Source organism: Lemur catta, chromosome 12, assembly GCF_020740605.2.
Source record: "Lemur catta isolate mLemCat1 chromosome 12, mLemCat1.pri, whole genome shotgun sequence".
NCBI classification, from domain to species: Eukaryota; Metazoa; Chordata; class Mammalia; order Primates; family Lemuridae; genus Lemur; species Lemur catta.
Window position 1 is genome coordinate 41,851,116 of NC_059139.1, and position 26,596 is coordinate 41,877,711.

The 26,596-nt window shown below is 34.7% G+C and overlaps 1 protein-coding gene across 8 annotated transcripts in view; it reads left to right on the top strand.

The window, feature by feature from the left end:
• The window catches only part of ERBIN (erbb2 interacting protein), a 116,478-nt gene extending 94,266 nt beyond the window's left edge, over nt 1-22,212 (top strand). For 2 of the 8 annotated variants that reach the window (XM_045566349.1, XM_045566350.1), the window contains exons 20-26: nt 1,270-2,812; nt 10,839-10,982; nt 13,508-13,630; nt 16,239-16,445; nt 17,873-17,965; nt 18,427-18,501; nt 20,143-22,212. In XM_045566349.1, the coding sequence (XP_045422305.1) occupies nt 1,270-2,812; nt 10,839-10,982; nt 13,508-13,630; nt 16,239-16,445; nt 17,873-17,965; nt 18,427-18,501; nt 20,143-20,250 (2,293 nt within the window). In that variant the 3' untranslated portion in view covers nt 20,251-22,212. The remainder of the gene's footprint in view (nt 1-1,269; nt 2,813-10,838; nt 10,983-13,507; nt 13,631-16,238; nt 16,446-17,872; nt 17,966-18,426; nt 18,502-20,142) is intronic. The other 6 variants (XM_045566351.1, XM_045566353.1, XM_045566352.1 and 3 more) reach the window with 6 other exon arrangements.
• The last annotated feature ends 4,384 nt before the right edge of the window (nt 22,213-26,596 follow it).

The following is a 26,596-nucleotide window of genomic DNA, read 5'->3' on the forward strand; positions in this document are numbered from 1 at the left end:
GGTATACTACTAAACCAAAAGCTTATTATACAGATTTTTGAGACAGAGTCTCACCCAGTTGTCCCCACCCCCTGCCCCCGGCTAGATTGCAGTGGCGTCATCATAGCTCACTGCAACCTCAAACTCCTGGGCTCAAGTGATTCCCCCTGCCTCAGCATCCCAAGTAGCTTGGACTACAGGCATGTGTCATCATGCCTGGCTAATTTTTCTATTTTTTGTAGAGACAAGGTCTCGATCTTGCTCAGGCTGGTCTTGAACTCCTGGCCTCAAGTAATCCTCCTGCTTTGGCCTCCCAGAGTACTAAGATTACAGGCGTGAGCTCCCACGCCAAGCCTAAAATTCTTATTTTTATAACCTCTTAGATATTAACATAATGATTAATTTGTTGAATAATAAAATTTTACTTATTTATTGGGAAATAGCATGGTATTTTATAAATCGTGTTTTTTATAATTAAAAGCTAACCTTTTGGTGCTACATTTTTGATAATGTTATCTTTTGCATAATAGGAAAGTCAATATTAAGGAATTTTTGTGTAAATATAACCTGAGTATTTACTCAAGAGAACACAAATGTTTTTTATCACCAAGTAAAAATAAAATATTTTCTATAATTTTGGAATGGCACATTTATAAAATGCTTGCCAAATACAACTAGCCACTTAAAAGAGTAATTAGACTTAGTTCTCTTTTGATCCCTTTTACATATTTAATATAAAACTTTCGGTGATTGTTCAGTTCTTTGTTTTATACAATTTTCTTATCTATTTGAATTTAATAATAACTGTGTACTTAGTTGATATTATTAACTGTGGTTAACATGGTTAATAATGTAAGGCTTCAGAATTATCCAGAAAAATGTCCTGTATTCTTAGCTATTCAAGTTATTAGCTTTCTCCCCATTTATCTGCCTACATTCAAGCATTTCATTTTTTTAGCACATTTGTGAAAAGATGCAGCAGCAGAAGATGCATAATATACTTTTATACATAGTTTAGCCCTATTAAACTAGATTGAGTTTATTGATGAAAATTAATCTCAACTATGAATTTTAATTGTTTTATTCATCTCTGACTTAAAGCTATATTACTTAACTACTAAGATAATATGTTTAAATTACTTGCTTGATGATAAATGCTTTTTATCTGTGATCCCATGAACTTTTTTTAACTTGTCTACCTACACAATTTAACTAGTTATTTATTAATGCTCCCTGTTACTAAGAAAACTTTGCTTTATTATGTTTTTCACAAAATTATCTTTATTTTAGGCAAGAAGATGAAAATTTTAACAGCCTTTTACAAAATGGAGATATTTTAAATAATTCAACAGAGGAAAAGTTCAAGGTTCATGATAAAAAAGATTTTAATTTACCAGAATATGATTTGAATATTGAAGAACAATTAGTTCTAATTGAGAAAGGTGTTGAGTCAACAGCCACATCTGATGAATCTCACAAATTAGATCACATCAATATGAATCTTAATAAGCTTATAACTAATGATACATTTCAACCAGAGATAGTGGATAGATCAAAGACACAGGATATAGTCCTTGGAACAGGATTTTTAAGCGTTAATTCTAAAGGGGAAGAAGAGCACTTGGAAAATGGAAACAAGTATCCTACTCTGGAATCTGTAAATAAGGTAAATGGACATTCTGAGGAAACTTCACAGTCTCCTAATAGGGCTGAACCACAAGATACTGATTCTTCTGTTGACTTAGGTATTTCCAAAAGCACTGATGATCTCTCCCCTCAGAGAAGTTGTCCAGTTGGATCTGTTGTGAAATCTCATAGCGTAACTAATATGGAGACTGGAGGGCTAAAAATCTATGACATTCTTAGTGACAATGGACCTCAGCAGCCAAGTACAACGGTTAAAATCACATCTGCTATTGATGGAAAAAATATAGTCAGAAGCAAGTCTGCCACACTGTTGTATGATCAACCATTGCAGGTGTTTACTGGTTCTTCTTCATCTTCTGATTTAATCTCGGGTACAAAGGCGATTTTCAAGTTTGATTCAAATCATAATCCTGAAGAGCCAAACATATTAAGAGGCCCCACAGCAAGTGGACCACAATCTACACCCCAAATATATGGTCCTCCACAATATAATATCCAGTATAGTAGCAGTGCTGCAGTCAAAGACACTTTGTGGCCCTCTAAACAAAATCCCCAAATAGATCACATCAGTTATCCTCAGCGCCTTCCTAGATCAGAGAGCACAGAAAATCACAGTTTTCTTAAACATTCTGCCAATATGAATTTTTCTAACCATAACAATGTTCGAGCTAACACTGCATACCATTTACATCAGAGACTTGGGCCAGCAAGGCATGGGGAAATGTGGGCCATTTCACCAAATGACCGACTAGTTCCTGCTGTGACTCGAAATACGATTCAGCGACAAGGTAGTGTGTCCTCTACAGCCTCTGTAAATCTTGGTGATCCAGGTCCCACAAGGCGGACCCAAATTCCTGAAGGGGATTATTTATCATACAGAGAGCTACATTCAGTGGGAAGAGCTCCAGTGATGTCAGGATCACAGAGACCTCTCTCTGCACGAACGTACAGCATTGATGGTCCAAATGCATCAAGGCCTCAGAGTGCTCGACCCTCTGTTAATGAAATACCAGAGAGAACTATGTCAGTTAGTGATTTCAATTATTCACGGACTAGTCCTTCAAAAAGACCAAATGCAAGAGTTGGTTCTGAGCATTCTTTATTAGATCCTCCAGGAAAAAGTAAAGTTCCTCATGATTGGCGAGAACAAGTACTTCGACACATTGAGGCCAAAAAATTAGAAAAGGTAATTGAACATGAGTTTTTCATTCTTCTCTTTATCAACTTACTTATTTTCCTTAAAAATATTTGGCATTCTTTGTTTTTTACAAAAGATGAAAACAAGGTAACTCTGAATTATTATCTATTTATATTCTAGGAGTTTTTTTTCTGGTACCTAGGAATAGAGTTTCAAATTTAAACTTACACAGGAAAGTTGATGATAGTGGTAACTTCTTTCCCTACTTTTATTCCCCAGAATTTCTAATAAGAATGTATTCATGTTATTTTATGTGTGTATCTTTTTTAGATTGTGTACACATATTAGAAATATGTGTAACATCTGTACCTCTGTTTAGCATTTTCTGACCCCCTGCTCTCTATTAATAATTGTTGATTATGTAAACATTATAAGAAATAGTAATTTACTATACAGTTAACAGAATAACAAGATATGTGTTGCAAATGTATATTTCATCTAAGATTTTTTTCCCAGTCCACATTATGTGAACTAACATTGTCACTGACACAGATGGCTTCTGGCATGGCATTTATTCTTGACTTTTCTAAACTGCATTTCTGACCTACTTCAACTCAGTTAAGTATTTCTGTGACTCTAGTGTAGCTTGGCAATAGTTGGTAAAATAACTAATGCTTATGTTGAGTTTATAACTGTATGTGTAAACATTCATCTTTTGAACAGAGTTAAAAATTTTTTTTTAATTATTCTTGTAAAATCGATATGAGTGCCATGGTCATGTGGCCCAAGTGTATAAGTGTGTTCTTTCTTTAAGATTTAGCTTTATATCTCTCACTGGATTTTACGCAAAAATTATCTTTTCTCTGTTTATTAAATATGAAATGTGTTTTTTAAAAACAGCTTGAACATATATACCCTCAATAAGTCATTATTTTTAAAAATTCCTTAAATAAAATTTTTTTGAAATGCCAATATATATGATTAGTACGTTATATCAATTCACATTAAATCTCAGCCTATAATTGTTAGCTGTTTTTAGCAGGGCCTTTTCAACTTTAAATAGCTAAACATCTATAAGCATTAGGTTATTTTATTCTCATCTGTCCATTTTGTTTTACCTTTAAGTTTATACACACTGAACTTGTATGCTTTTTCTAAGGAATTTGGAAATTTGCCTTTCTTTCCTTTTTTTTTTAATTTCGGAATATTATGGGGGTACAAATGTTTAGGTTACATATATTGCCTTTGCTCCACCCATGACCATTGCCCAGACAGTGCGCATCACACCCATTAGGTGTGAACATACCCATCCCCTCCTCCCCATGCCCACCTGCCCAAAACGTGATGAATGTTACTTCTATACGTGCACATAAGTGTTGATCAGTTGGTACCAATTTGATGGTGAGTACGTGTGGTGCTTGCTTTTCCATTCTTGTGATACTTCACTTAATAGAATGGCCTCCAGCTCCATCCAGGATAGTACAAGAGGTGCTAGATCACCGTTGGGTTTTGTGCCTGAGTAGTACTCCATGGTATACATATACCACATTTTATTAATCCATTCATTATTGATGGGCACTTGGGTTGTTTCTGCATCTTTGGAGTTGTGAATTGTGCTGCTAAAACATTCGAGTGCAGATGTCTTTCTTATAGAATGTCTTTTTTTCCAGTGCAAATTTCTTAAGCAGTGGAGTAACATAACTCTGTTTTATAAATTCAATTCTGTTGTCAATGTGGAACTGGAGTTTGGAGGAAGAGGCTATAGTCAAAGAGATTGACTCATGAGGCCATTTAGTGATCTTGATAAGAAACGAATGTGAACTGTCGTCAGTGGAGTTGAGACTAAGGAACAAGTTAAAGAGACAATTCTGAAATAGACTTAACAAGATTACTGCTGATTGAATATTCCTGTAATCCGTCATTGAGGAAAAGGCATAAAGCTTGAGATTTGTGCCTTGAATAACTGGTTGTTGGAAATGCCTTTAACTGTCATTGGAGTTATAGAAGGAATGGCAGGTTTGGACAAAGAGATGAGTCTGGTTATTCTGTATAGGTTACATCTTATATGGCTGTTCTCCCACTTCTTTCCTATCTGACAGAGATGTGCCTGGACTTTAAACAGGAAATAAGTAGTAGCCATCTCATTGTTCAGTGTGCTTTCTCAGCTTTTTTTTTCATCACATAAAATATTTACATATTTTAAAATTTGCTGTACATCTTCTTGGAGAGTGTGTGACAGTAGTTTCCCAGTTATGCCCACTGGTAATTTAGAGGTGCACATTAGTTCAATGAAACTAGAGAAGCCTTGTGAAAAAAGAAACAGGGCGGACTTTGTCTAAACACAAATCTGTAGCTGTCAGGATCACTCCCATTTCCAGTACATAGATCATACTTTGAAATTAACAGTGTGCTCTTTCTCATAATATACTTGCCAAGGCACCCACCTGTCAGACTGCTAGCTGACTACACTGCCCTATGTTCCATCTCATTGATGGAGGAGCATTTCTAGCAAATACCAAAGTATCTATTCTGCTGTTACTGTAGCTTTGTTGTATTCCTTTTCAGGTATTATTTTATTCTTCACGTCTTTCTTAAATAAATTCTGTTTGCTTCTTTCAGCTCTTAAAAAGTACTCACGTATAAGACTGCTTTTACCTAATTTATGTAAAAGTTTTATCTTAAATGGAATCATATGTTTGATAAACCACACTTTAAAAGAATTTAGCAGAAAGTAAATAAATATGTTACTTCTCTTTGACCTTTTAAGTTAAAAAATATTTAGTTGCTATATTGTATAACATTTAGAGAGACACCATAGTCTTACTATTCAGAGTCCTTGCTCTGCTACATAGTTAGCTAATTGGACAAGTAACTTAGACTTTCCTTATCTTAGTTGCTTCATCTGTAATATAGGTGCAGTGAAAGGAATTTCTTACTTTAGGATTGTTTAAAAAAATTATATACAGCTGGGCGCGGTGGCTCACGCCTGTAATCCTAGCCCTCTGGGAGGCCGAGGCAGGTGGATCGTTTCAGGTCAGGAGTTCGAGACCAGCCTGAGCGAGACCCCGTCTCTACTAAAAATAGAAAGAAATTATATGGACAACTAAAAATATATATAGAAAAAATTAGCCGGGCATGATGGCGCATGCCTGTAGTCCCAGCTCCTTGGGAGGCTGAGGCAGGAGGATCGCTTAAGCCCAGGAGTCTGAGGTTGCTGTGAGCTAGGCTGACGCCACGGCACTCACTCTAGCCCAGGCAACAAGGTGAGACTCTGTCTCAAAAAAAAAAAAAAAATTATATGAGTTATTACAAAGCACTTAGAATGGTACCTGACATACATAACTAAGTGCTGAATAAGTATTTGGCCATCGTCCTCATCATTACCATCTCTTAAAATATTTTTTTAATTAGCTGATTAAAATTAATATTTTTGCTTCAGAAAAAAATTAATATTTTTTATTTAGAACACCAAAGTACTTTATTGTAAAATAGGTTATTATATGGTAGTAAAATAATTGTGTCTTTCTTAAATTAAAGCACCCATTTAATATGGTTTATAATTATTAAATATAAGCACATTTCTTATATCAAAGATAAAGGCCTTTTCAAAAAATGAAGATAGTGTCTATATGTTGTTTAGCTTGTAAAAATTTGTTTTCAATATCCATCTCTCAAGGGTGATGATCTTAAATACTATTTTTATCATATATACTTATCTGATAGGAAAAATATCAATAAAATATCAATAGAGACTTTTGGGGGGCTGTATATTTATTCATATACATGTACACATACAAATATACACATAAAACTACTAGGAAAAATAGAAATTTTAAGAGAAATTTGGTATTTTCATGGCATTATTAGTCATTCAGAAAATATAATTATGGTACAGAAACTTATAATAGTTCAGGAAATATAGTTCAGAGGATGAAATTTTAATATAATAGTAATTATCTGTCAGTGATGAGATTTTGGGACTTTTTGATACATTTCTATAGTGTTTTCATTTTGAAAGATTAAACACTAATTATAAATGTAAGAGTAATCACAGAAGATGGGACTGTTCAAGGAGAGTGCTACTTTTTGAAGCATTGGTAAAATTTTGATAAATAGGATTAATATTAATAGATTAAGGTAAAAATTATATCAGGAGGGAGTGCTGAGAGCAGGGAGAGACCAGTACTTGAACCTGGTTGAATTAGGTGTAGGGATTTTGAGAAGATTTGATAATAAAATTTGAGCCAGATTATAGATATTAGAAAGTCTTGGTAACAGTTGAGTGTATTTAGTGCTTACTAAGTGCCAGGAACTATCACTGTACAATTATCTCTTTATACAAATGTTTCTGAATTTTCACATGAGTCCTATGTGATATTTTTATTATCCTATTTTACAATAAGAAAATTTAGACACAGAATGTTAAATAATGTTCCCAGGATGATATATATGTTATGTGGATGAGAGAAGAACAACTTTAAAAGCCAGGCCAAAAAAACAATAATTCAATTTGACACAATAAACACGGGGGGACCACTATTATTTCATGGGCAGATGTGGTATTTTAGGATATCTTGGGCAAAAGTGTTCAGGATGAATTCCAAAGAGGTAGTTTAGGAAACAATTTCAATAATAAAACAGCCAACTGATGCATACCTGGGCTAGGATTATGGCTGCAGTAGGAATTAATCTGAAAAACACTTTGACAAAAAAATTATTTTTAAGGACTGGATGAGAGAAGGGATTCAAGAAGCAGCTAAGGTTTCTGGTTTGGATGTTTGGTCATTAACATTTTTTTTGAAGTTCATAGGAGAATAGAGTCTTTAAAGTAACGTGGTGCAGTATAGAGATCTGACAAAAATAACTTACGTTTTTTTGAATATATTGAGTTTGATGTAATGATAGTGTGTGCAAATAGCTTGGAATACTATATGAAATCAGGGTTAGTGATGCAAATTTGAGATACAAACTGTGTGAGTGAGTGAGTTTTCCTAGGCAATAATTATGTAGGATAAGAAAAAAGTGTTTTTCTGAGAGATACTGAAAAGATAAATATATTGTTGTTTTAAGTATTTTAAATTGCTAATGTTAGACATGGTTATTATTCCAAAGGGCAGTCTGTTTGAGTTCCATGATACGTACACGCAAGTCCCCAGTGTGGGGGTGCTTGCTCTTCATATGTTCAAATGCTCTAAAAACATTAAATATGATTCTGAAAGTTTTCTTCCTTTTTTTTTATTTATAGAAACTACTTTGTGCTGCATTCATTTCACACTCTTGTTCATTAGATGTGGGAATCAGAATGAATGGGCAGCATAAGTATATTGAAAGTGCTACGTAAATATATTACTAATTAGCTACTTTAATAACAGCATTATTTAGACGCTAAACTTCGAAGCATTGGTTCAAAGTGGTGGAAGATGATGGAGGATCACTTACACACACACACACTCTCACTCACTCTCTGCCACCATAATAATTCTGATGGCATTGTGGACATTTAAGAATTTTCCCCAGAGGATTTCACAATGTTTCATGAGGTTAGTCCTCAAATTAAAATTTGCTACTTTGCTCAGCTGAGAGTTTAGTAATAATTGCTTATTGAAGCTTAGGTGGCTTTTAAACCTTCTAGTAGTTATCCTGTGCCCCCACACACACCATGCAAAAAAAAAAACAAAACTGGATCTGGAATCCAAACATATAAAATACATGTGACCTTGAAAATCTCAAGACTGACTTGGCTGGGCACAGTGGCTCACACCTGTAATCCTAACACTTTGGGAAGCTGAGGCAAGAGGATTGCTTGAGGCCAGGAACCAGCCTGGGCAACATAGCAAGACTACCCACCTCTACAAAAAAGTAGGAAAAAAGTTAGCCAAGTGTGGTGGTACACACCTGTGGTCCCAGCTACTTGGGAAGCTGAGGCAGGAGTATTGCTTGAAACTGGGAATTTGAGGATACAATGAGCTATGATGATTCTACTGCACTGTAGCTCAGGCAACAGAATGAGACGCTGTCATACGGGGGGGCGGGGCGGGGGGGATTTAATTAAACTAATAAGCAAGTCTGAAAAAGGAATAAAAACTATTGTTGTTGTTTTTGTTTTTAGAGATGGGATCTTGCTCTGTTGCCCAGGCTGCAATGCAGTGGTATTCACTGTAACCTCAAACTTCTGGTCTCAAGCGATCTTCCCACCTTGGCCTCCCAAAGAACACTGGGATTACAGGCACGAGCCACTGTACCCAGCCTTGGAATAAAAACTTTTTATTTCAAAGTTGAATTATTACTAATATCAGCATTCATTAATATTCCTTATTATATAAAGACTGAGATATGAAGCACTCCAAATCTTAAATTATGGTAAACACAAAACGATAAATGTCATGTTCACTTGTTATTATACAACTGTCAACATATAATGAACAACATTGCCCAGGGACATGATGCCTAGCATTTAATTGAGCTCTGTGCATTGTGTTGTGAGGATGCAGTTTTATGTGGATGTCTATGTACAAGTCTGGATTCAAAACCAGACCTGTTTAGTCAGTGAAATATTTACAGTAAGCTCCTATATGTTCAGAGATGACAGTAAAAGCTTTGTTCCAAGACCTATTCATTAAAAGGATGAATCAGGCCATTCAAGTTAACATGTTAAAGCTCTGTGTGTAACAAAGGAGTGCGTGTTATTTATTTGTGTGTGTGTGTGTGTGAATGATTTCTTTATTTTTATATTCCAATCGAATGTTTATGGAACCTCTGAATTGTCCTTATTCCTGGTGAATTGGTATAAGGCTTGGAAAATGCAGATCTGGGCTATTAAGTTTAGCTTTTTCTTTAGTCATTATTGTAGAAGCCACAAAATAACTGAATGTGTACGTGGTAATTTGATAGATCCTTTTCTTTCTGGAATCTTGCATTAATGTTTCTTGATATTAGATATCAACTTCAAAATCTGAAGAAGGAATGTATTTCCCAAGAGTAATATAGAAATGCTTGTTATGACATTTCTGTATTTCTTAATAACAAGCCATGCCCAAAATGTAGTTTCCCCAGTTTGACCATCAAGCTGTCAGTAAGTACTGAAGGACATGACTAAAAGTATCCACATTAAAGGACAGCAGTTAATAATGCTGGGAGTAAACTAGTAGAACGATGAGAGTCAAGCAGTTCTGGGATTAGCAATTAGGTATTCGTGTGAACTCAACAGTTAAGCAGCAAAGACCACCACTAACCCTTAAAATATAGTTATCTTTAATATTTATTTGAATAGGAAAAATTTGTGACACATGCATTTTCTAGTCTTTTTTCTGGTAATTGTAGAGCAGCCAGTAACTTTTTAAAAGGGAGGCTGAGATCAGAATCGCTTGAGCCCAGTTCAAGACCAGCCTGGGCAACATAACAACACCCTGTCTCTTAAAAAAAAAAAAAGATTATATTCTAACATTGTGTATATGTTAAACTTTTCTCTAATGTAAGATTTTTGTAAATGTGAAAGATAATATTTTTAGAAATTAAAATGAGCCAGGTATTTTTTTTGCAAATATATTTAATGTTTTGTGCTATAGTATATATGTTTAAACGCTCGGTTTATTTAATAAGATAGAATGAATTTCTATAATATGAAGTGGACTTTCTAGAAATTCATTTGACTTAGAATTACCAGGTGTTTATAAAAGTTATCTTTATATAGAGAAATTAATTTGTGTTCTACGTATGACTGTATAGATACACATACATCTGGGTATGACATCAATTCCTATTTTCTGACATATAAGATGTGTTAGGAGTAAAGGAAATAGTACTATAAAAGCAGGTATATGTCTGCTTTCTTCCTTGGTGCTTAAATATGTAAATGGTTGTATTTACATGTAATTTATGTATACAATATATGTATATTGTCATGTAAATATGTGGTAAATAGTGCCAATTTCTTTCAGTGGCTCTGAAAATTCGTTGTTGCATGATATTTCTGTGTGGTATTGGGGTTACTTGTAAATAGTCTACGTACATAACATGTCTTGTGGATTTTGCATGCTACACTAATCTCTGTTAAATCTATCCCCTCTTTATTCAGAGTATGCTGTCAAGGTCCTTTAATTCCAATTTTACTGCTGTAAGCAGTTTTCACTATGGCAGCTCTAGGGATCTGCATGGCAGCCAAGGCAGTCTTGCCTTGAGTGTTGCAGACGGAAGAGGTTCTGGTGGGCACATTTTTCGAGTGAGTACCTGCAGTAGACCAATACTTTTAGCATGTAGAGAAAAAACCCAAAATTTTAAATGTTTTGGTGTTTCTAGAAAAAAAATTTACTGTGGGTTAGAAACCTTAATTTCCTATGAGTTCTTCCATGGCTTAGTTCTAAAACTTTCTTCAAAGCTGATTTACACTTTATCTTCTAAAGTTTCTTTGGTCATAAACAAGTGATGTAGTCAGCTTTTGTATATTTATACAAAAAGGGGTGAATAGTAGGAAAAATCATCTGAGAGGTTTTTAAAAACTATTATTCTTTGCAGGATTTTTTTCTTAATATTAATTTGCTGTTCCTAACTCAAGGTTTTAAGGCTATGCCATATGTAATCCAGAGCTGTTATAGGGAGAAGTAATTTTAAACCTAGGTGATTGAGAATTGGCTAATAAAAAGTACTGTAACTAAGTTTAATCATAATTTGCTGGATATGATTAAATGTGAGGCTGAAGAAACTGTAATAAATACTAATGAAAAGGCAAACCCATGCCTGGCACGTTGGCTCATGCCTGTAATCCCAGCACTTTGAGTGGCCGAGGCAGGAGAATCACTTCAGGTCAGGAGTTCCAGACCAGCCTGGGCAACATGGCAAGACCTCATCTCTACCAAAAAAAAAAAAAAAAAAAAAAATCCAGGTGTGGTGGCATACACATGTAGTCTCAGCTACTCAGGAGGCTGAGGCAGGAGGGCTACTTGAGCCCAGGAGTTAGAGACTGCAGTGAGCTATGATGAGGCCACTGTACTCTAGCCTGGGCAACACAGTAAGACCCTGTCTCTTTAAAAAAAAAAGGCAAAACCCAAATCCTTTACCCACATTTTACCATAGTCCTTAGTAGTAAAGAAGAAAGGTTTATTATTTTAATGAAAGTTAAGTGTAGAGGATAGAAAGGCAAAAAACGAGAAAGAACAACTCAGGCCTGGCTCTGTTTCGAGATTTTTCTCTCTATAACAATTTGAGGTGGTAGCATGGCCTCTTGACAGATATTTCCTTCTGTCCCTCTCCTTCCAACTTGTAAGGATCTTTCCCCCTTATAACCCTATTTTATCCCCTCCCCAAAGTTTCCGTATTAATTTAGTTCTAAGTCCTTTACTTTTTCCTGGTTATAACCACCTTCCCCCATTTTTATACATCCCTAGCTTTTCTCTGTTGTGTTCTAGAGTAGGAGCAGTTCCCTGGATTCACTTTGCTCTGGCTACACCTGATGTAGCCTTACCCTGTCCTCTGTCACCTGCCACCATATGGTTTCTATGCTGTTATGGTAGAAGCAGCCATTTCTCAGTTTAAAGAGGGAGAGAGAAAGGTGGTAACTTTAATCCGTCATTTAAACAGAGTACATGTGGTAAAGACCAGTGTCTTTTATTATATTAACTCCAGGGGGAATTTTTGCCATTTATAGTCATCTGAAATGTTCTTTCTAAATTCTTTTATGGTAACATTTTGTGCTTGTTTTTCTTAAATTCAGAGCCTTTGAGTCCATTGAATTTTACTTTTTCACTCATAATATGCTTGTTATTTTAAAAAATAGATAAGCATAGATGTATATTCAGGCTTGAATTTAAATTTCAAGCTGTGAGCTAAATTGATTAATATGTGTTTTAAAAGCTCATCTCAAAAAGGGAGAAGGAAAATAAAGTATTCATTGTGTAAATATACAAAGTTAGATCAAACCACAACCAAAAATTCTAAGCCATGGTTTGAACTAGCAACTAACTGCATGTGATAGATCTGTAGCAGATATACTTTCTAAAATTAATTATAAATCCTTGAGTTTATAAGTATCTTGTAGTATATCATAACAAAGTAGATTTTAGGTTATTTTTATAAGACCATAAGTTTATTGATACTGCTTATCATTAAAATTTAGGGGGAAAAAATCCTGTGTGGTATTATGGCTATTAAAAAAACAATTAATTTTTTTATCAGAAATCTTTTTGTAATACTCAACAGGAGTATTTTAATTAGTCCTAAAATTTAAGACTCTTTGATTAATAACTAAATTTATTGTTAAAAGGTGTTAAAAACTAGGTATTACTATAAAACTAAAAGGAAAAAACATGTTGGCCAGGCGGTGGCTCACACCTGTAATCCTAGCACTCTGGGGGACTGAGGTGGGAGGATCCCTTGAGCCCAGGAGTTTGAGGTTGCAGTAAGCTATGATGATGCCACTGCACTCTAGCCTGGGCAACAGGGCAAGACTGTCTCCAAAAAAAAAAAAAAAAGAACATGTAGTTTGTCTTCTACATCTGTGCATTATAAAGAAATACATTAACAGCATCTATCCATGTAAACTTTTCACACAAGAACAAACATCTTACTGTGTACCTTTGGAAGAAGAATATTAATTGATGGCGGTGATGATGGTAATGTTTGATTTGGGACTTCATCTTTTCACTGTCTAGTAGTATTTTTTCCTAATCTTCTCTCAAGTGTCATCATCGTTTTGGTTTCACATCTTAAAGAGCATTATTTGTTTACTTTTTATTTTCCCCTCATTTGAAGCATCCCCAGACATCCAGTCCAGGAGATCCTGGCCAAGATGATATATTCATTTCAGGACAGCAGAACTACTCGTCAGCTACACTTAGTAACAAAGATGTTCCTCCAGACAGCTTGATGATGAAAGTAGGTGCTGAGGAAATAAATGAAGTAGTATCTGTGAGCTTACTGTGTTTTGCAGCTTTTGAACCAGAAGTATCATATGTGCTTTAACTGAAAATACTTTTTGAGGGCTTCTTCCCTTTATTGGTAAGAATTTCTTAAAAATCAGAAATACAAAATAGAATTTGACTTTGTCTTCTATATCTCAGTTTATTCCATGATTTTTCCACACTGCAGAATCATTTGGTTGCATTTGCATTTCTGTAGTACCACCTACTTATTCTATCATTTGAATCAAGGGCTGTTTGACATTCCAAGTAGTAAACCTATTTGGAGAGTTGAAGATGAACTTGTCTTAAATTCTTCATCCTAGGATCTTTTACTTTTATGAAAATCATTTTTAAAATGCTCCAAATGTAATTAGAAGTCATCTCAAAAGATGGTAGAATAGATGATGGTTGTATTCTTAGTACTTTCATAGCAAAAAACTGTCATTTAGAAATAGATTGTGTAGGCCAGGCATGGTGGAAATTAACTGGGCATGGTGGCATATGCCTGTAGTCCCAGCTACTCAGGAGGCTGGGGCAGGAGGATTGCTTAAATCCAGGAGTTTGAGGTTGCGATGAGCTAGGCTGATGCCACAGCACTCTAGCTCAGGCGACAGAGCAAGACTCTGTCTCAAAAAAAAAGAAAAGAAAAAAGAAATAAAGATTGTCTGTGGCCAGTGCCAGACAGATAATTCTTTACTATTCTCCCTCAAGCTATTCTTTCTCATTTTCTTAACTAATTTCATGCCTCTAGTATAATCAGATATGATTGTGACACATATTTATTATATAAAACTTTTACATTGCTCTTGAAAGTAGGCAACCAGCTATCTAATGTGTAAGTTCATATGTATCTATTTATTTCACCCTTTTTTCTTTTAATTAAGCTCTGTCATTCAGTTTCCTTTTCTTTTTATTATATACTTTATGGTTTAGGTTACTGAGTTTGTTTTATGCTTCTTATTCTCCTGAGCCATCCGCTATCAGAGGTTAATATATTCCATGTGTATCTTTAACATTGATGTAGGCAAGACCAAATATCCACATGTCGGGGAGTCTTAAGAAAAGGTCAGTAGTAATTGTCATCTGGATTTTCCCCAAAAGACAGATTCTGAATCTGCACATAGGAATAAATGGTATAAACATAGGGAAAAGCAAGGGTGATCTACAGAATGGTGCATAAGTTAAAAAGCAACAGCACAACCAGTTAATTGCTCCTGAGCAGATCAGTTGCATTAAATCTATAGTGCATTAAATCTACTTGATCTACAGTGATCAAGTAATAAACAACCACAGGGGTTTTTTCCTCCAAAAATATACAGATAATATAGTGCCTTATTTCCCTTCTCCTCCACAAATACAAGGATTGTTGTAGAGTAATATCATCCTTGTGTCCTGTCACAGAATACCCGTGTGTGTTCCCAGACTTCAGAACTAAGTTCTCAAGTAGAACACAGTGTAACAGTAAAAAAAGAGTATCTTTTTTAAAAAGTACAAATCTTCACCAAATTTAAACTTCTTTGTATCTTTCAGTAAGGTTCACATAAGAAGAGCATACAGTTCTGAAACTGTTGCGATATCTTTCTCTAAACTTTTCTACTTTTGAATAATTTTAGGGAAATGCAACTCAACAGTTTCCTTCATAGTTTTCCCATGATTTTCTTGTGAATGAAGTTACCTTTCTGTTAGTAACAAATAGGGAAGTTTTAAATGTTTGAAAAGGGTAAGCACAGTTATCTTTTTTTCTACACAAAAATCTTTTTATATGCAAATATTTGTAGTATGATTTTTTTTTTAAGATAAATTCCTCACACTAACAGAATAAGCTATTAGCCACATTTAAGCTATCAGCCACATTTCTACAAAGGTGATTTTAAGTCAGGTTCAGTCTCTTAAGATGAGAGGCATTAAAACAAAGTTCCTTAACAACAACAAACTAATAATCTCAAAATTTTTGTTTAACTTATGAAGAATAAACTAGAATGTCAGCATTTTAATTTAGTGGTACAGATGCACACACAGAAGTAATAAATCAATTACTACATAGCTGAATTGGCTTGTTAATTCTGGAAAGAAAGGAATAAAGGTATAAAAACATTCAAATTTGGAAAAATTGTACCACAAAATTACATTTTTCTGAAGAAAAACATTGACAAATGTACCTTATGTATGTATATGTGATCATGTATAGTATGGGAAAAAGATATGTTTGTAATAGGCTTGCTTAAATTTTAGAATTTTGACATAGTATTTGCCATTTTAACAGTTGGTTTGCTGTAAGGTGTATCTAACAAAAGATAGGTATATCTAACAAAAAAGCAAATAATTTAAAATGTAGATATGATATACTTTCATTTGAAAGCTAAAAAGAGTGAATCTATCAGCAAGCACTCAGGCAAGTTTAGAAGTAAGACATTAATAGTTTTTTTCTTTTAAGGTTTAAAATTAGAGAAAGTGGCATGATACTGTGTGATTTATTAGAATGTAAATACTGTCATGCTCTTGTAATGCTTCAAGAAGAAATCCAAATATTTGTAATAAGACATTATTGTTGGTCATTTTAAGATACTTCATGTTTTTCTTAGATGCCTTTGAGTAATGGACAGATGGGCCAGCCTCTCAGGCCTCAGGCAAATTATAGTCATATACATCACCCCCCTCAGGCATCTGTGGCAAGGCATCCCTCTAGAGAACAACTAATTGATTACTTGATGCTGAAAGTGGCCCACCAGCCTCCATATACACAGCCCCATTGTTCTCCTAGACAAGGCCATGAACTGGCAAAGCAAGAGGTAAGAATGATCAAGACTGTTTGAAATATGAGACTAAGCTTCTTATGTATTTTTATAGGTTATTTATTACCAGTAAATTCATATAGAATTTTAACATAGTTTTTACCATTTTGTTTGAAGTTTTCATTTTATGTTAAGTTTATAAAGGATAAAGTTGGTAGTTTTAATTTGACTTTATGATTGTATGATATAGGATTTAGTATTTTCGGCATGATTTTTTAATTCTAAGGAGGTTGCTGTCCCAAAACTGGTTGATACTCTAGTAATCAGACATCCCTCAGGAATAGAAATAGACCATTCAGCTGAAATGGCATATTGTTCTGTAACACTTAAAATCTTAATTCCTGGCCGGGCGCGGTGGCTCACGCCTGTAATCCTAGCACTCTGGGAGGCCGAGGCGGGCGGATTGTTTGAGCTCAGGAGTTCGAGACCAGCCTGAGCAAGAGCGAGACCCCGTCTCTACTAAACATAGAAAGAAATTATATGGACAGCTAAAAATATATATAGAAAAAAAAAATTAGCCGGGCATGGTGGCGCATGCCTGTAGTCCCAGCTACTCGGGAGGCTGAGGCAGGAGGATTGCCTGAGCCCAGGAGTCTGAGATTGCTGTGAGCCAGGCTGACGCCACGGCACTCTAGCCCGGGCAACAGAGTAAGACACTGTCTCCAAAAAAAAAAAAAAAAAAAATCTTAATTCCTTAGATTTTGAAATTTGACTATAGATTCCAAACTACATTGAGTATTTGATCTTTAAAAGTACTTAAGTCATGAGCCATACATTCACGTACCTTGATAGTTTATTGATAAAATGATCAGTAATATTAGAAACTTAGATAGAGATCAAATGTTTTATTCATTTTGGTTGACTTTCTGGTAAAAGGGAGTGTTTTGTAACAAGTTTAATTCTTGCATCTTTTTTGCTTAGTTATAAAAACTATCTATTGGTCATATTTTAAAATCCCAACTCCTTTGAAGCATTTACTTTGACACATTCAGGAAATGAAGAGTTAATATCCCCAGACCACCAGTGGATCTTTAGATATCTTATGAAACAAGCCAGTAGACATAGATACTGTTGTAATTTAGATGTTACACAAGTGGAAAGTGATAATGCACGTTTTGTGTTTATGCATTGTCATTAAAATCCATGTCTAAAAAGTAAAGTAGTTTTAGATCAACATTAAGTAGTTCTCTATGCTCATATGTATGACAAGCAATAAAATTAGGAGCTATGCTTTATAATCCCAGCTGTGTCTTTAACTAACTAACTCAATAACATAATATTCTGTGTTGAATTTTCACTTCATCTGACCAGATGTTTATTTCTGATGAATCCTTAATTCACCAATACTTAAATATGGATTTTGTCATGTTATAACTTTTTCTGAAGTAGTAATAATAGTTCCTTTTGTTTTCATACTAACTCAGATTCGTGTGAGAATTGAAAAGGATCCAGAACTTGGATTTAGCATATCAGGAGGTGTCGGAGGTAGAGGAAATCCTTTCAGACCTGATGATGATGTAAGTTTTGTTTATCCTTGAAACACCCACAAAATTTTATTCACTAATTCAGTACCTCTTACATGTAAGTGAAGATCTAATAGATATTTATGTAACTCTACATAGACATCACTTTTATTCCCCTCTGTATTGTTTAGCTTTTGTTTGAAATTTGATCATTCAAGTTAATTGAGGGAAAAATTTTAACCAAAAATTTTGAGTGTTTATGATATTATCAAGTGATTTTTGATTTTCATTTTACTTTTCTGAACATCTATAGAAGTAATTTCATCACCAAAGTCAGAATTAGTAGAGGGAAAAATAACTTTGATTTGTCATAGTATTACTCAGAGAAGTCAGGGAGAAACTTGTACCATGATTCAAATATTTGCATGATGTGGAAGAAAGATTTCTCTTTGGCATTCTGTTATTTATGCATACTGTCTTTGGTTAAATAATTATCTTTTTTGTTGTTATTAAAGGGTATATTTGTAACAAGGGTACAGCCTGAAGGACCAGCATCAAAATTACTGCAGCCAGGTGATAAAATTATTCAGGTAATTAAGATAAATCTTTTTATTATTTTCTTTCATTTTATAATGGTCCTCTAGGGTTTTTATAGTTTACAATATTTCTCATTTATACTTGAAAATCATGCCTCTATGTTTGATATATCTTTTCTTTAAGTTCAGGAAGGGGGATCAGAGCACTACTTTTTGGGAGTGGGCTTTCATATGAAAAATAGAGAAGAGAATTTCAAATCTGAAAAGTCCTTTTTATTTTCCCATGTCCCTCTCTTTTCTCTGTTCCTTCAGCTACCTAAACACTTGCAGTGTAGCTCTGTCTTCGCAGGAAGACGAACCTAAGACACAACTCCCCTTCTCTACCTCTATTTTCACTGTTGTTGGTTCAGAAATTAATCTCTTAACATTCAGAAATCTCTTTTTTTATCATGACAGCCTACCATTGAAAAGAAGTTAATCTTTAAAAAAATAAATAACTCTTGGCCAGGCGTGGGGGCTCACGCCTGTAATCCTAGCACTCTGGGAGGCCGAGGTGGGCGGATTGTTTGAGTTCAGGAGTTCAAGACCAGCCTGAGCAAGAGCGAGACCCCGTCTCTACTAAAAATAGAAAGAAATTATATGGACAGCTAAAAATATATATAGAAAAAATTAGCCGGGCATGGTGGCACATGCCTGTCCAGCTACTCGGGAGGCTGAGGCAGAAGGATCACTTGAGCCCAGGAGTCTGAGGTTGCTGTGAGCTAGGCTGATGCCATGGCACTCTAGCCCAGGCAACAGAGTGAGACTCTGTCTCAAAAAAATAAAAATAAAAAAATAAAATAAATAAGTAACTAACTAACTCTCAAATCATATAGACATTAGCATTTAGTAGCAAAAGTACAGACCCTGATGCCAGATTGCCTGAGTTTGAATCCTGGCTCCAACACTCTTATAAAATATAATTTAAAACATTTTTTTAAAATTTTTAAATAATTTCAAGCTTAGAGAAAGCTGCAAAAATAATACAGCAAATATCTATGTATACTTCATTTGGTCACCAGTTGCTCATATTTTGCCATATTATCTTTAGCATTCATCCTCTTTTCCCTTTCACCCTCCTCCCTCTCTCTCCATACACATTCACTCACTCATAAACTCACATACATTTATTTTTCTGAACCATTTGGGAATCTATGATTTCAATTTTGTGACTGAGGAAGTTACTTTACTTCTCCATGCCTGGGTTTTCTCTTCTCTAAAATTGGATGATGAATCTTCTTTGAGTGCCGTTAAGAGAATCATAGGATTTAATTCATGTGGTGTGTGTAGAACAGTGTGTCTTGTACATATTAAGACCTCAATACATATTACCCCTAATTATAGGAAGGTGATCTTGATCTGATGGCAATGGGAAGACTAGGCCTTTGTCCCCTGCTATCCCTGCAGTTTGTTCGCCTTTAGCACATACATGCATAAGAATTGTCTGAAAACTTGGACAAAATACAGATTCCTGGACCCTCATCTTCAGAGATTTTAGAGGTATACAGTAGGGAGTCTGTATGTTGTTTTAAATTCCCAAAGTGATTCTTATTTTCTTCCAGGTTTGTAAACTACCTGGCAGAAATTTAAGTGCAGAAATGCAAATGAATTACTGTAAAATGTTTTTCCTAAAAGCATTTTTCCTCTTTCTTCTAGGCTAATGGCTACAGTTTTATCAATATTGAACATGGACAAGCAGTGTCCTTGCTAAAAACTTTCCAGAATACAGTAGAACTCATCATTGTACGAGAAGTTTCCTCATAAGCACTGTGGACAAAAAAAGGGGGAAAGACAGCAAGATTTATTGGAAGATACTTGCAGGGGAAATTAATATTTTGACTATTTTTATATATAAAGAACTCAAAAAATTATGTTCACATTTGTACATTAATGAAGTGTAATGGAACTTGTGGTTAGAGGGAAAGAACCACTGTACAGAATATAAAGGAGACTGTTGACTTCATACCATATAAAACTTGTTAGGTTTTTAAACATAGCAATCAAGGCTACAAAAACAAACCTGTGTTGTTTTTGTATAGATTGTAGGTTTATTTTTGGATTTCATACATATAACTGAACTGTTTGCAAGGCAATAGTTAGCCTTGATTTTAGCCCAGAGACAGATGGCAGAGCTATCTATCTCATAGCTTTTATGCCTTTATTTTTATTCAACTGGTATTAATGTTTTTCTCCTGAAACTACTTTTTTTTGACGTGGGCAAGAGATTTGAAGTGTTGGCTTTTGCTATGTGCATATTGAATTGAAGAGTGAGTAGGTGAAGGTGGTGCTGGTGGGTTCACTTTCCAAGGCCAGATTAAAACAGTTATTTCCTATAAAAATCTGGAAGCAAAGAATGAAGAAAATGTGTTTTTTATTAATAGAATCATGCAATAAAATATATAATGTCTTTTTAAAGAAGTAGAAAAGACAATAATTGCATTTTATGAGCTCTACAGGATCTGTTCTTGTCATAGCCATGGACTGTACATTTGCTACTGGTGATTCAGTTTTTAATTTTTTAGTCACAGGAAATTTTTAACTCTACTGTAGATGCATGTTCATGCATTTTTTTGTGCTATGGAAATCCCCTGGGGTTTTTTATTTTTATTTTTTGCAAATGGTGGTACTTGCAGTCTGTTTTATAATTAGCGTTCCATTTAATCTAATTTATAATTTTAGTTTTAAGCAGCAGATCAAACTAAAATGGCCAGTTTTAAGATTGTGTTACCTGTAACACAAAATGTTAAGAAGGTTTAGGAAAGCCTGTTGATTATTGTTTGGCCTTGCATTGCCTTGGTAAAGTAAAAGGAAACAGTGTGCATGGAGCTAAGAAACCAAAGCAAGTTTGTGAAACTGGCACAGTGATAGAGAATTGCTGTGGAGAGTTGTAGAGCAAAGGGGTCGGTCCTTGAGGCCTACCGGTGTGTAAAGTTGTTCAAATAAAGGGCTGTTCTACAGGTAACATTAAATGTGAACTCAACACTTCAGAGTCTTTAAAGGGTTTCTAAGTGTATCAGTGTAATAGTGTTTTACCACCAACTGCCTTTGTTCCTAGTAACTGTAACAAATCTGTGATGATAGAGGTTTGTTAATTTTGTTTATCCAAACCATTAATTTTATTTGTTTTTGTTCTATGTAATCAAATAAAATTTGAGTAACATGCAATGGTAAGAATTAATGCATGGTTATTTGGACCAGAAAAAAGTGCCATAGAAGACCAATGACTGTTTTTAGTTGAGGGTTATTTGGAACCTTTCATTAGAGCAATATTCAGTTATTGCAATTTGTTTTTAATTACTAAGAAATGTAATTTGGGAATTTTTAATCTGTTATGCCTTGTTCTTCAACCTTGATTTAATTAAGACTTTTATGGGACTAGCTAAAACGCCAAACTACATTATTTTTACAAAAGTGAATTAGACTCACTTTCCATTCTTGCTAGTCAGAGTAAATGGGCAGCACTTTTAAATATGTGAACTCAAATATTGCACTTCTTTCAAGATGTTATCAATTGGTTATTGTACTGTATAGTTTTAATAATTTTGATTGAAACCCTTTAACAACTCTTTGTAAATTTTAACTCATTTTAGTTGATTTTCAGTACTATTTACATAGGAATTGATTTTTATGGATATGGTAGAAGAAATGTGCTGTATTTTGATAAAATTCACTTATTGTATGTGTGTTGTAATCTCTAAAGAAAAGAATGACAAACAGCTTCTTTAAGTCAAGTCTTGGTGTTCCCTTTATTCTTAATTTATTTTAAAATATTAATTTGGCATTGTAAAATAGTCACATTCTTTTTATTTCAAATTTTCACCGTCACATTCTACTTTTAATCAGGAATACATAAAATAGGCATAATTCTGGAGTTTTCAACTACTTTACCTTGAACCAGATACATAGATACAATTTTGGAAAAGGAAGTAAGCTCCATAGAATAATGCATTCATCAGTGATTGAACATTAAGTTCACTGAATATTATATTGAAACATTACAAGTGCAACAAATGTAATATGCACTATTGTGTTCTTTAGTTAATTAAAATTTGTAATGTTCTTACAAAACAAAAAGTTGAGTAAGAAAGTTTGTTACCAAGAGGAATATTACATGATATTAATATATTAATAATCAAAAAAATGCAAAAAAGCTTGCACTTAAATTAATCGCCAAAGTTTTCTTCCAAAATATTGGAAAATTAAAATTAAATGACAAGACTCTTCATTAGAATTTTTATTATGGTAATAATAAAGTTTCAAAATCTGAATAGAAGAGTAATAATTTAAATCTTTTGAGGAAGCTGAGAAGACATTTTTAGTTTATATTACTGTTGAGTGAATTGCAGTTAAGGCCTATACCCATAGCTGATTTTATTTTAATAAGTATTGTGAAGCAAATCATCAAAACTAGAACTGTGTATTTTTAGTAAGTGTTTAAAATTTCTTACCTAACCAGTAAAGATTTATACCAGTAAATATGATCAGAGGAATTTATTCAGTTTACAGTTGTTGACAGAGTCTAAAGTTTTACACTGTTTCATTAAGGAATCTTCAGTTCATCTGAATCAAAGAAATTCTAAAATTCCTTACATATTTATTTTGTAAATATTTTTCTCTCCTCTTTGGGCTAGACTTGAAGATGTACATACAACTGAAAAATTCTTTTGAACACAAACGTTGCCACAAACAGAACTAAACTTTTAAGTATTAATTTGCTATGCTTAAAAATCTCCGAGTCTCAGCCATGTAATATTTTTTTCAATCAACATTTATTCAACATTCCAAATTTTTGTACATAGATGGCTTGAAGTAACACATAGAGGATAGATAATAAACTAATGTTATTTAAAGTTGTGTGGTTTATTTTATGAAATTCAGGGTTAGAGGAATTCTCATGAGAAGAAAGACATACAACTTTTTTTTTTTTTTTTTTTTTTTTTTGTCTTTTAAGCATTAAAACCCTTTATGTCTGGGTATAGAAAAAGGAGAAAGTGTAGTTTATCTCAAATTTTATTTTTTTTTATTTTTAATTTTATTTGTTTGTTTTTTTTGAGACAGTCTCGCTTTGTTGCCCGGGCTAGAGGGAGTGCCATGGCATCAGCCTAGCTCACAGCAACCTCAAACTGCTGGGCTCAAGTGATCCTCCTGTCTCAGCCTCCCGGGTAGCTGGGACTATAGGTGGGAGCCACCACACCCGGCTGATTTTTTGTTTCTATTTTTAGTTGACTGGCTAATTTTTTTTTTTTTTTCTATTTTTGGTAGAGATGAAGTCTCACTCTTGCTTAGGCTGGTCTCAAACTCCTAACCTCAAGCTATCCTCGCTCCTCAGCCTCCCAGAGTGCTAGGATTATAGGCGTGAGCCACTGCGCCTGGTCTGTTTTATTTTTTTTTAGAGACAGTGTCTCACTATGTTGCCCAGGCTGGCCTCAAACTCCTGGCCTCAAGTGATCCACCTCGGCCTCCCAAAGTGCTGATATTATAGACATGTAAGCCACCATGCCTGGCCTGTTTTTTTTTTTTTTACTTCTAAAGGAAGCCACTAAGATGGGAAATGTTTTTCAGGTGGAGATTGGCAATAAATCAAATCTATTTGGGAAGGGTATTTTTTTCATTCATTCTGTTGCATTCTTATTAATACAGTCTTTTAATGTTTAGTAAATAGATTTCTTTGAAAAAGACATTGAAATTAAAAGTTATGATTCATCAAGAGCAGTGATGAACAACCTTTGGAAAAGTTTGGCCATCTTATATCTCTAAAGCTGCTAATTCTCTACAAAATTTATAAACCCAGAGGATAATAAGCATAGTCATTCAGTTTTGGAAAATTGTTAGGAGAATACTATATTCTTTCTAAGACTATGCAGTCTCTTCATGAGGCAGTTTTCAAGATGAGAATTTATGTTCTACAATAATGTGCAGTCCTAGCTTCCAAGCACCTGAGAAGCCCATTCTAAGCTGAGAAAGCGCATTTTACAAAAAAACACCTGAAATTTATTTATTTATTTATTTTTTTTTTAAGCAAACAACCTAGGTTTTATTGTAGAAAGCAATCAAGATGCTCCTGAATACACCTGAACCTTTCTATAGGCTTGTTAGGGAGCTGTTACAATTTTCAAATACAACAACTAGGGCATTGGTGATCTTCCATTAGACAATATGTGGCCCCACAATTTCAGGATTAAATTTGAGAAGCTCATGTATCACTGGTAAAGGAAGAAATCTAAGCTGTGAAATTGTTTTTCCCCTCAAGGGATTTGGTAAAGCTGTTTCATTTTTCATGAAAATAAGCCTGTAAATATTTTTCTGGAACTGACCCTCCTTAGATCTAACTATGTTCCTTCAAGGCATAGCTTTGGAATGATCTGTTATCATTTGTCTTTTTCCTAACTTTCCTTGTCAGAAAACCTAAAGAAAAATAAACTAAGCTAATAAAAATTGGAAAAAAAATTAATACATAAGCAGAGCATGGGTTTCAGGACGGATGCGTGTAAGTCTCATCTTCATGAAAGGGCAAACCTAATACTCTGAGAAGTATTGCCTGTCCAAAATAGATACTAAACATCTTTCACATGTGGGTTATCCCTCACTATAGCATCCCTCAGAGGAACATTCATTCTCCCGTGAGTAGGAAAAGTCATTTGCAGACTTGACTGCCACAAAGGAAATTGTTTAAGGCAGAACACTAGAGCATGTTTCAAGTTCCCCTTCCTATCCACATACTTAGAAAGGACAAAGAGGATTATTACTTAATACTATGGTAGGTAAAATTATTACTTAATAAGATCAACAGCTTTGGAAAACAAGAAGGGAGTGCACTGGGTTGATAAATTTTGAGGAATTCTTTGAAAGCCTAAGGCAGATAGGGCCAGAGAATTCTACCATGAAAGGTGGATTTGGCCTCAGGATACCTCAAATGTGCAGACAGGTTAAAGGATCAAGAATGGTTTGAATATTGCATCACAAGAAATTTGTTAGGGCCGGGCGCGGTGGCTCACGCCTGTAATCCTAGCTCTGGGAGGCCGAGGCGGGTGGATCGCTCGAGGTCAGGAGTTCGAGACCAGCCTGAGCAAGAGTGAGACCCCCGTCTCTACCAAAAATAGAAAGAAATTATCTGGCCAACTAAAAATATATATACAAAAAAAAAATTAGCCGGGCATGGTGGCTCATGCCTGTAGTCCCAGCTACTCGGGAGGCTGAGGCAGTAGGATCGCTTAAGCCCAGGAGTCTGAGGTTGCTGTGAGCTAGGCTGATGCCACGGCACTCACTCTAGCCTGGGCAACAAAGTGAGACTCTGTCTCAAAAAAAAAAAAAAAAAAAAGAAATTTGTTAGGTCAACCGCCTTTTTTATGCCAAGCAGTGTGCAGAAGGGACATCTGGTTCAAGGCAAGAGCAATGAGTGGATTCTTAGATTAAGAAGGAAAACCAGTGCAGCTCTTTAGAGCTATCATGGTCTGCCCAGTTGCATGTCCTGCTGTTAGCCCACCATTAGTGCAGATAGTTGGCAGTATGCAAGTAACAAACATTCTCAGACTCATAGTAAGATCAAAACAAAATAGGAACGTTTGAAAATAGCACCATGAAGAGAGCCACTAAACAAAAGCACCAATGTCTGAAGAAATCAATAGTTAAAACTGTATCTTCTGAGGGATAAATGAGGATACTGAATTTATAAAACAAGCTGTTATGAAAAGGCTAAAATATCTTTGTAACATAGAATAGTATTGTCAAATTCAACAGCTGGGCTGGAGGGTAGGAAGGAGACATCTAAAGGGCAAATCAAAAGCTCTTTAAGTTTAGATTCCATGGAATGTAATGCAAATGAAAAGTATGAAATGAGACATGAAAGAGAAGTCCGCATGTTTCAACATGAGTCCTCCCTTTGAAGGACTGTGGAAACAGAATGAAGGGGGGAAAATACTCAAAATTTCCCGGAGCTGTGACAGAACATAGTTCTCAGAGGAAATGGGCCCATTTAGTACCAAGCAAAAACTATAAACATGTTCACACTTCTAGATACAGCTTCATGAAATTTTAGAGCAGTTATAAAGAATATCCTAAAAGGTTCCAACATGTGAAGGAAATTATTACAAAATGCACAGAATGCTATTAT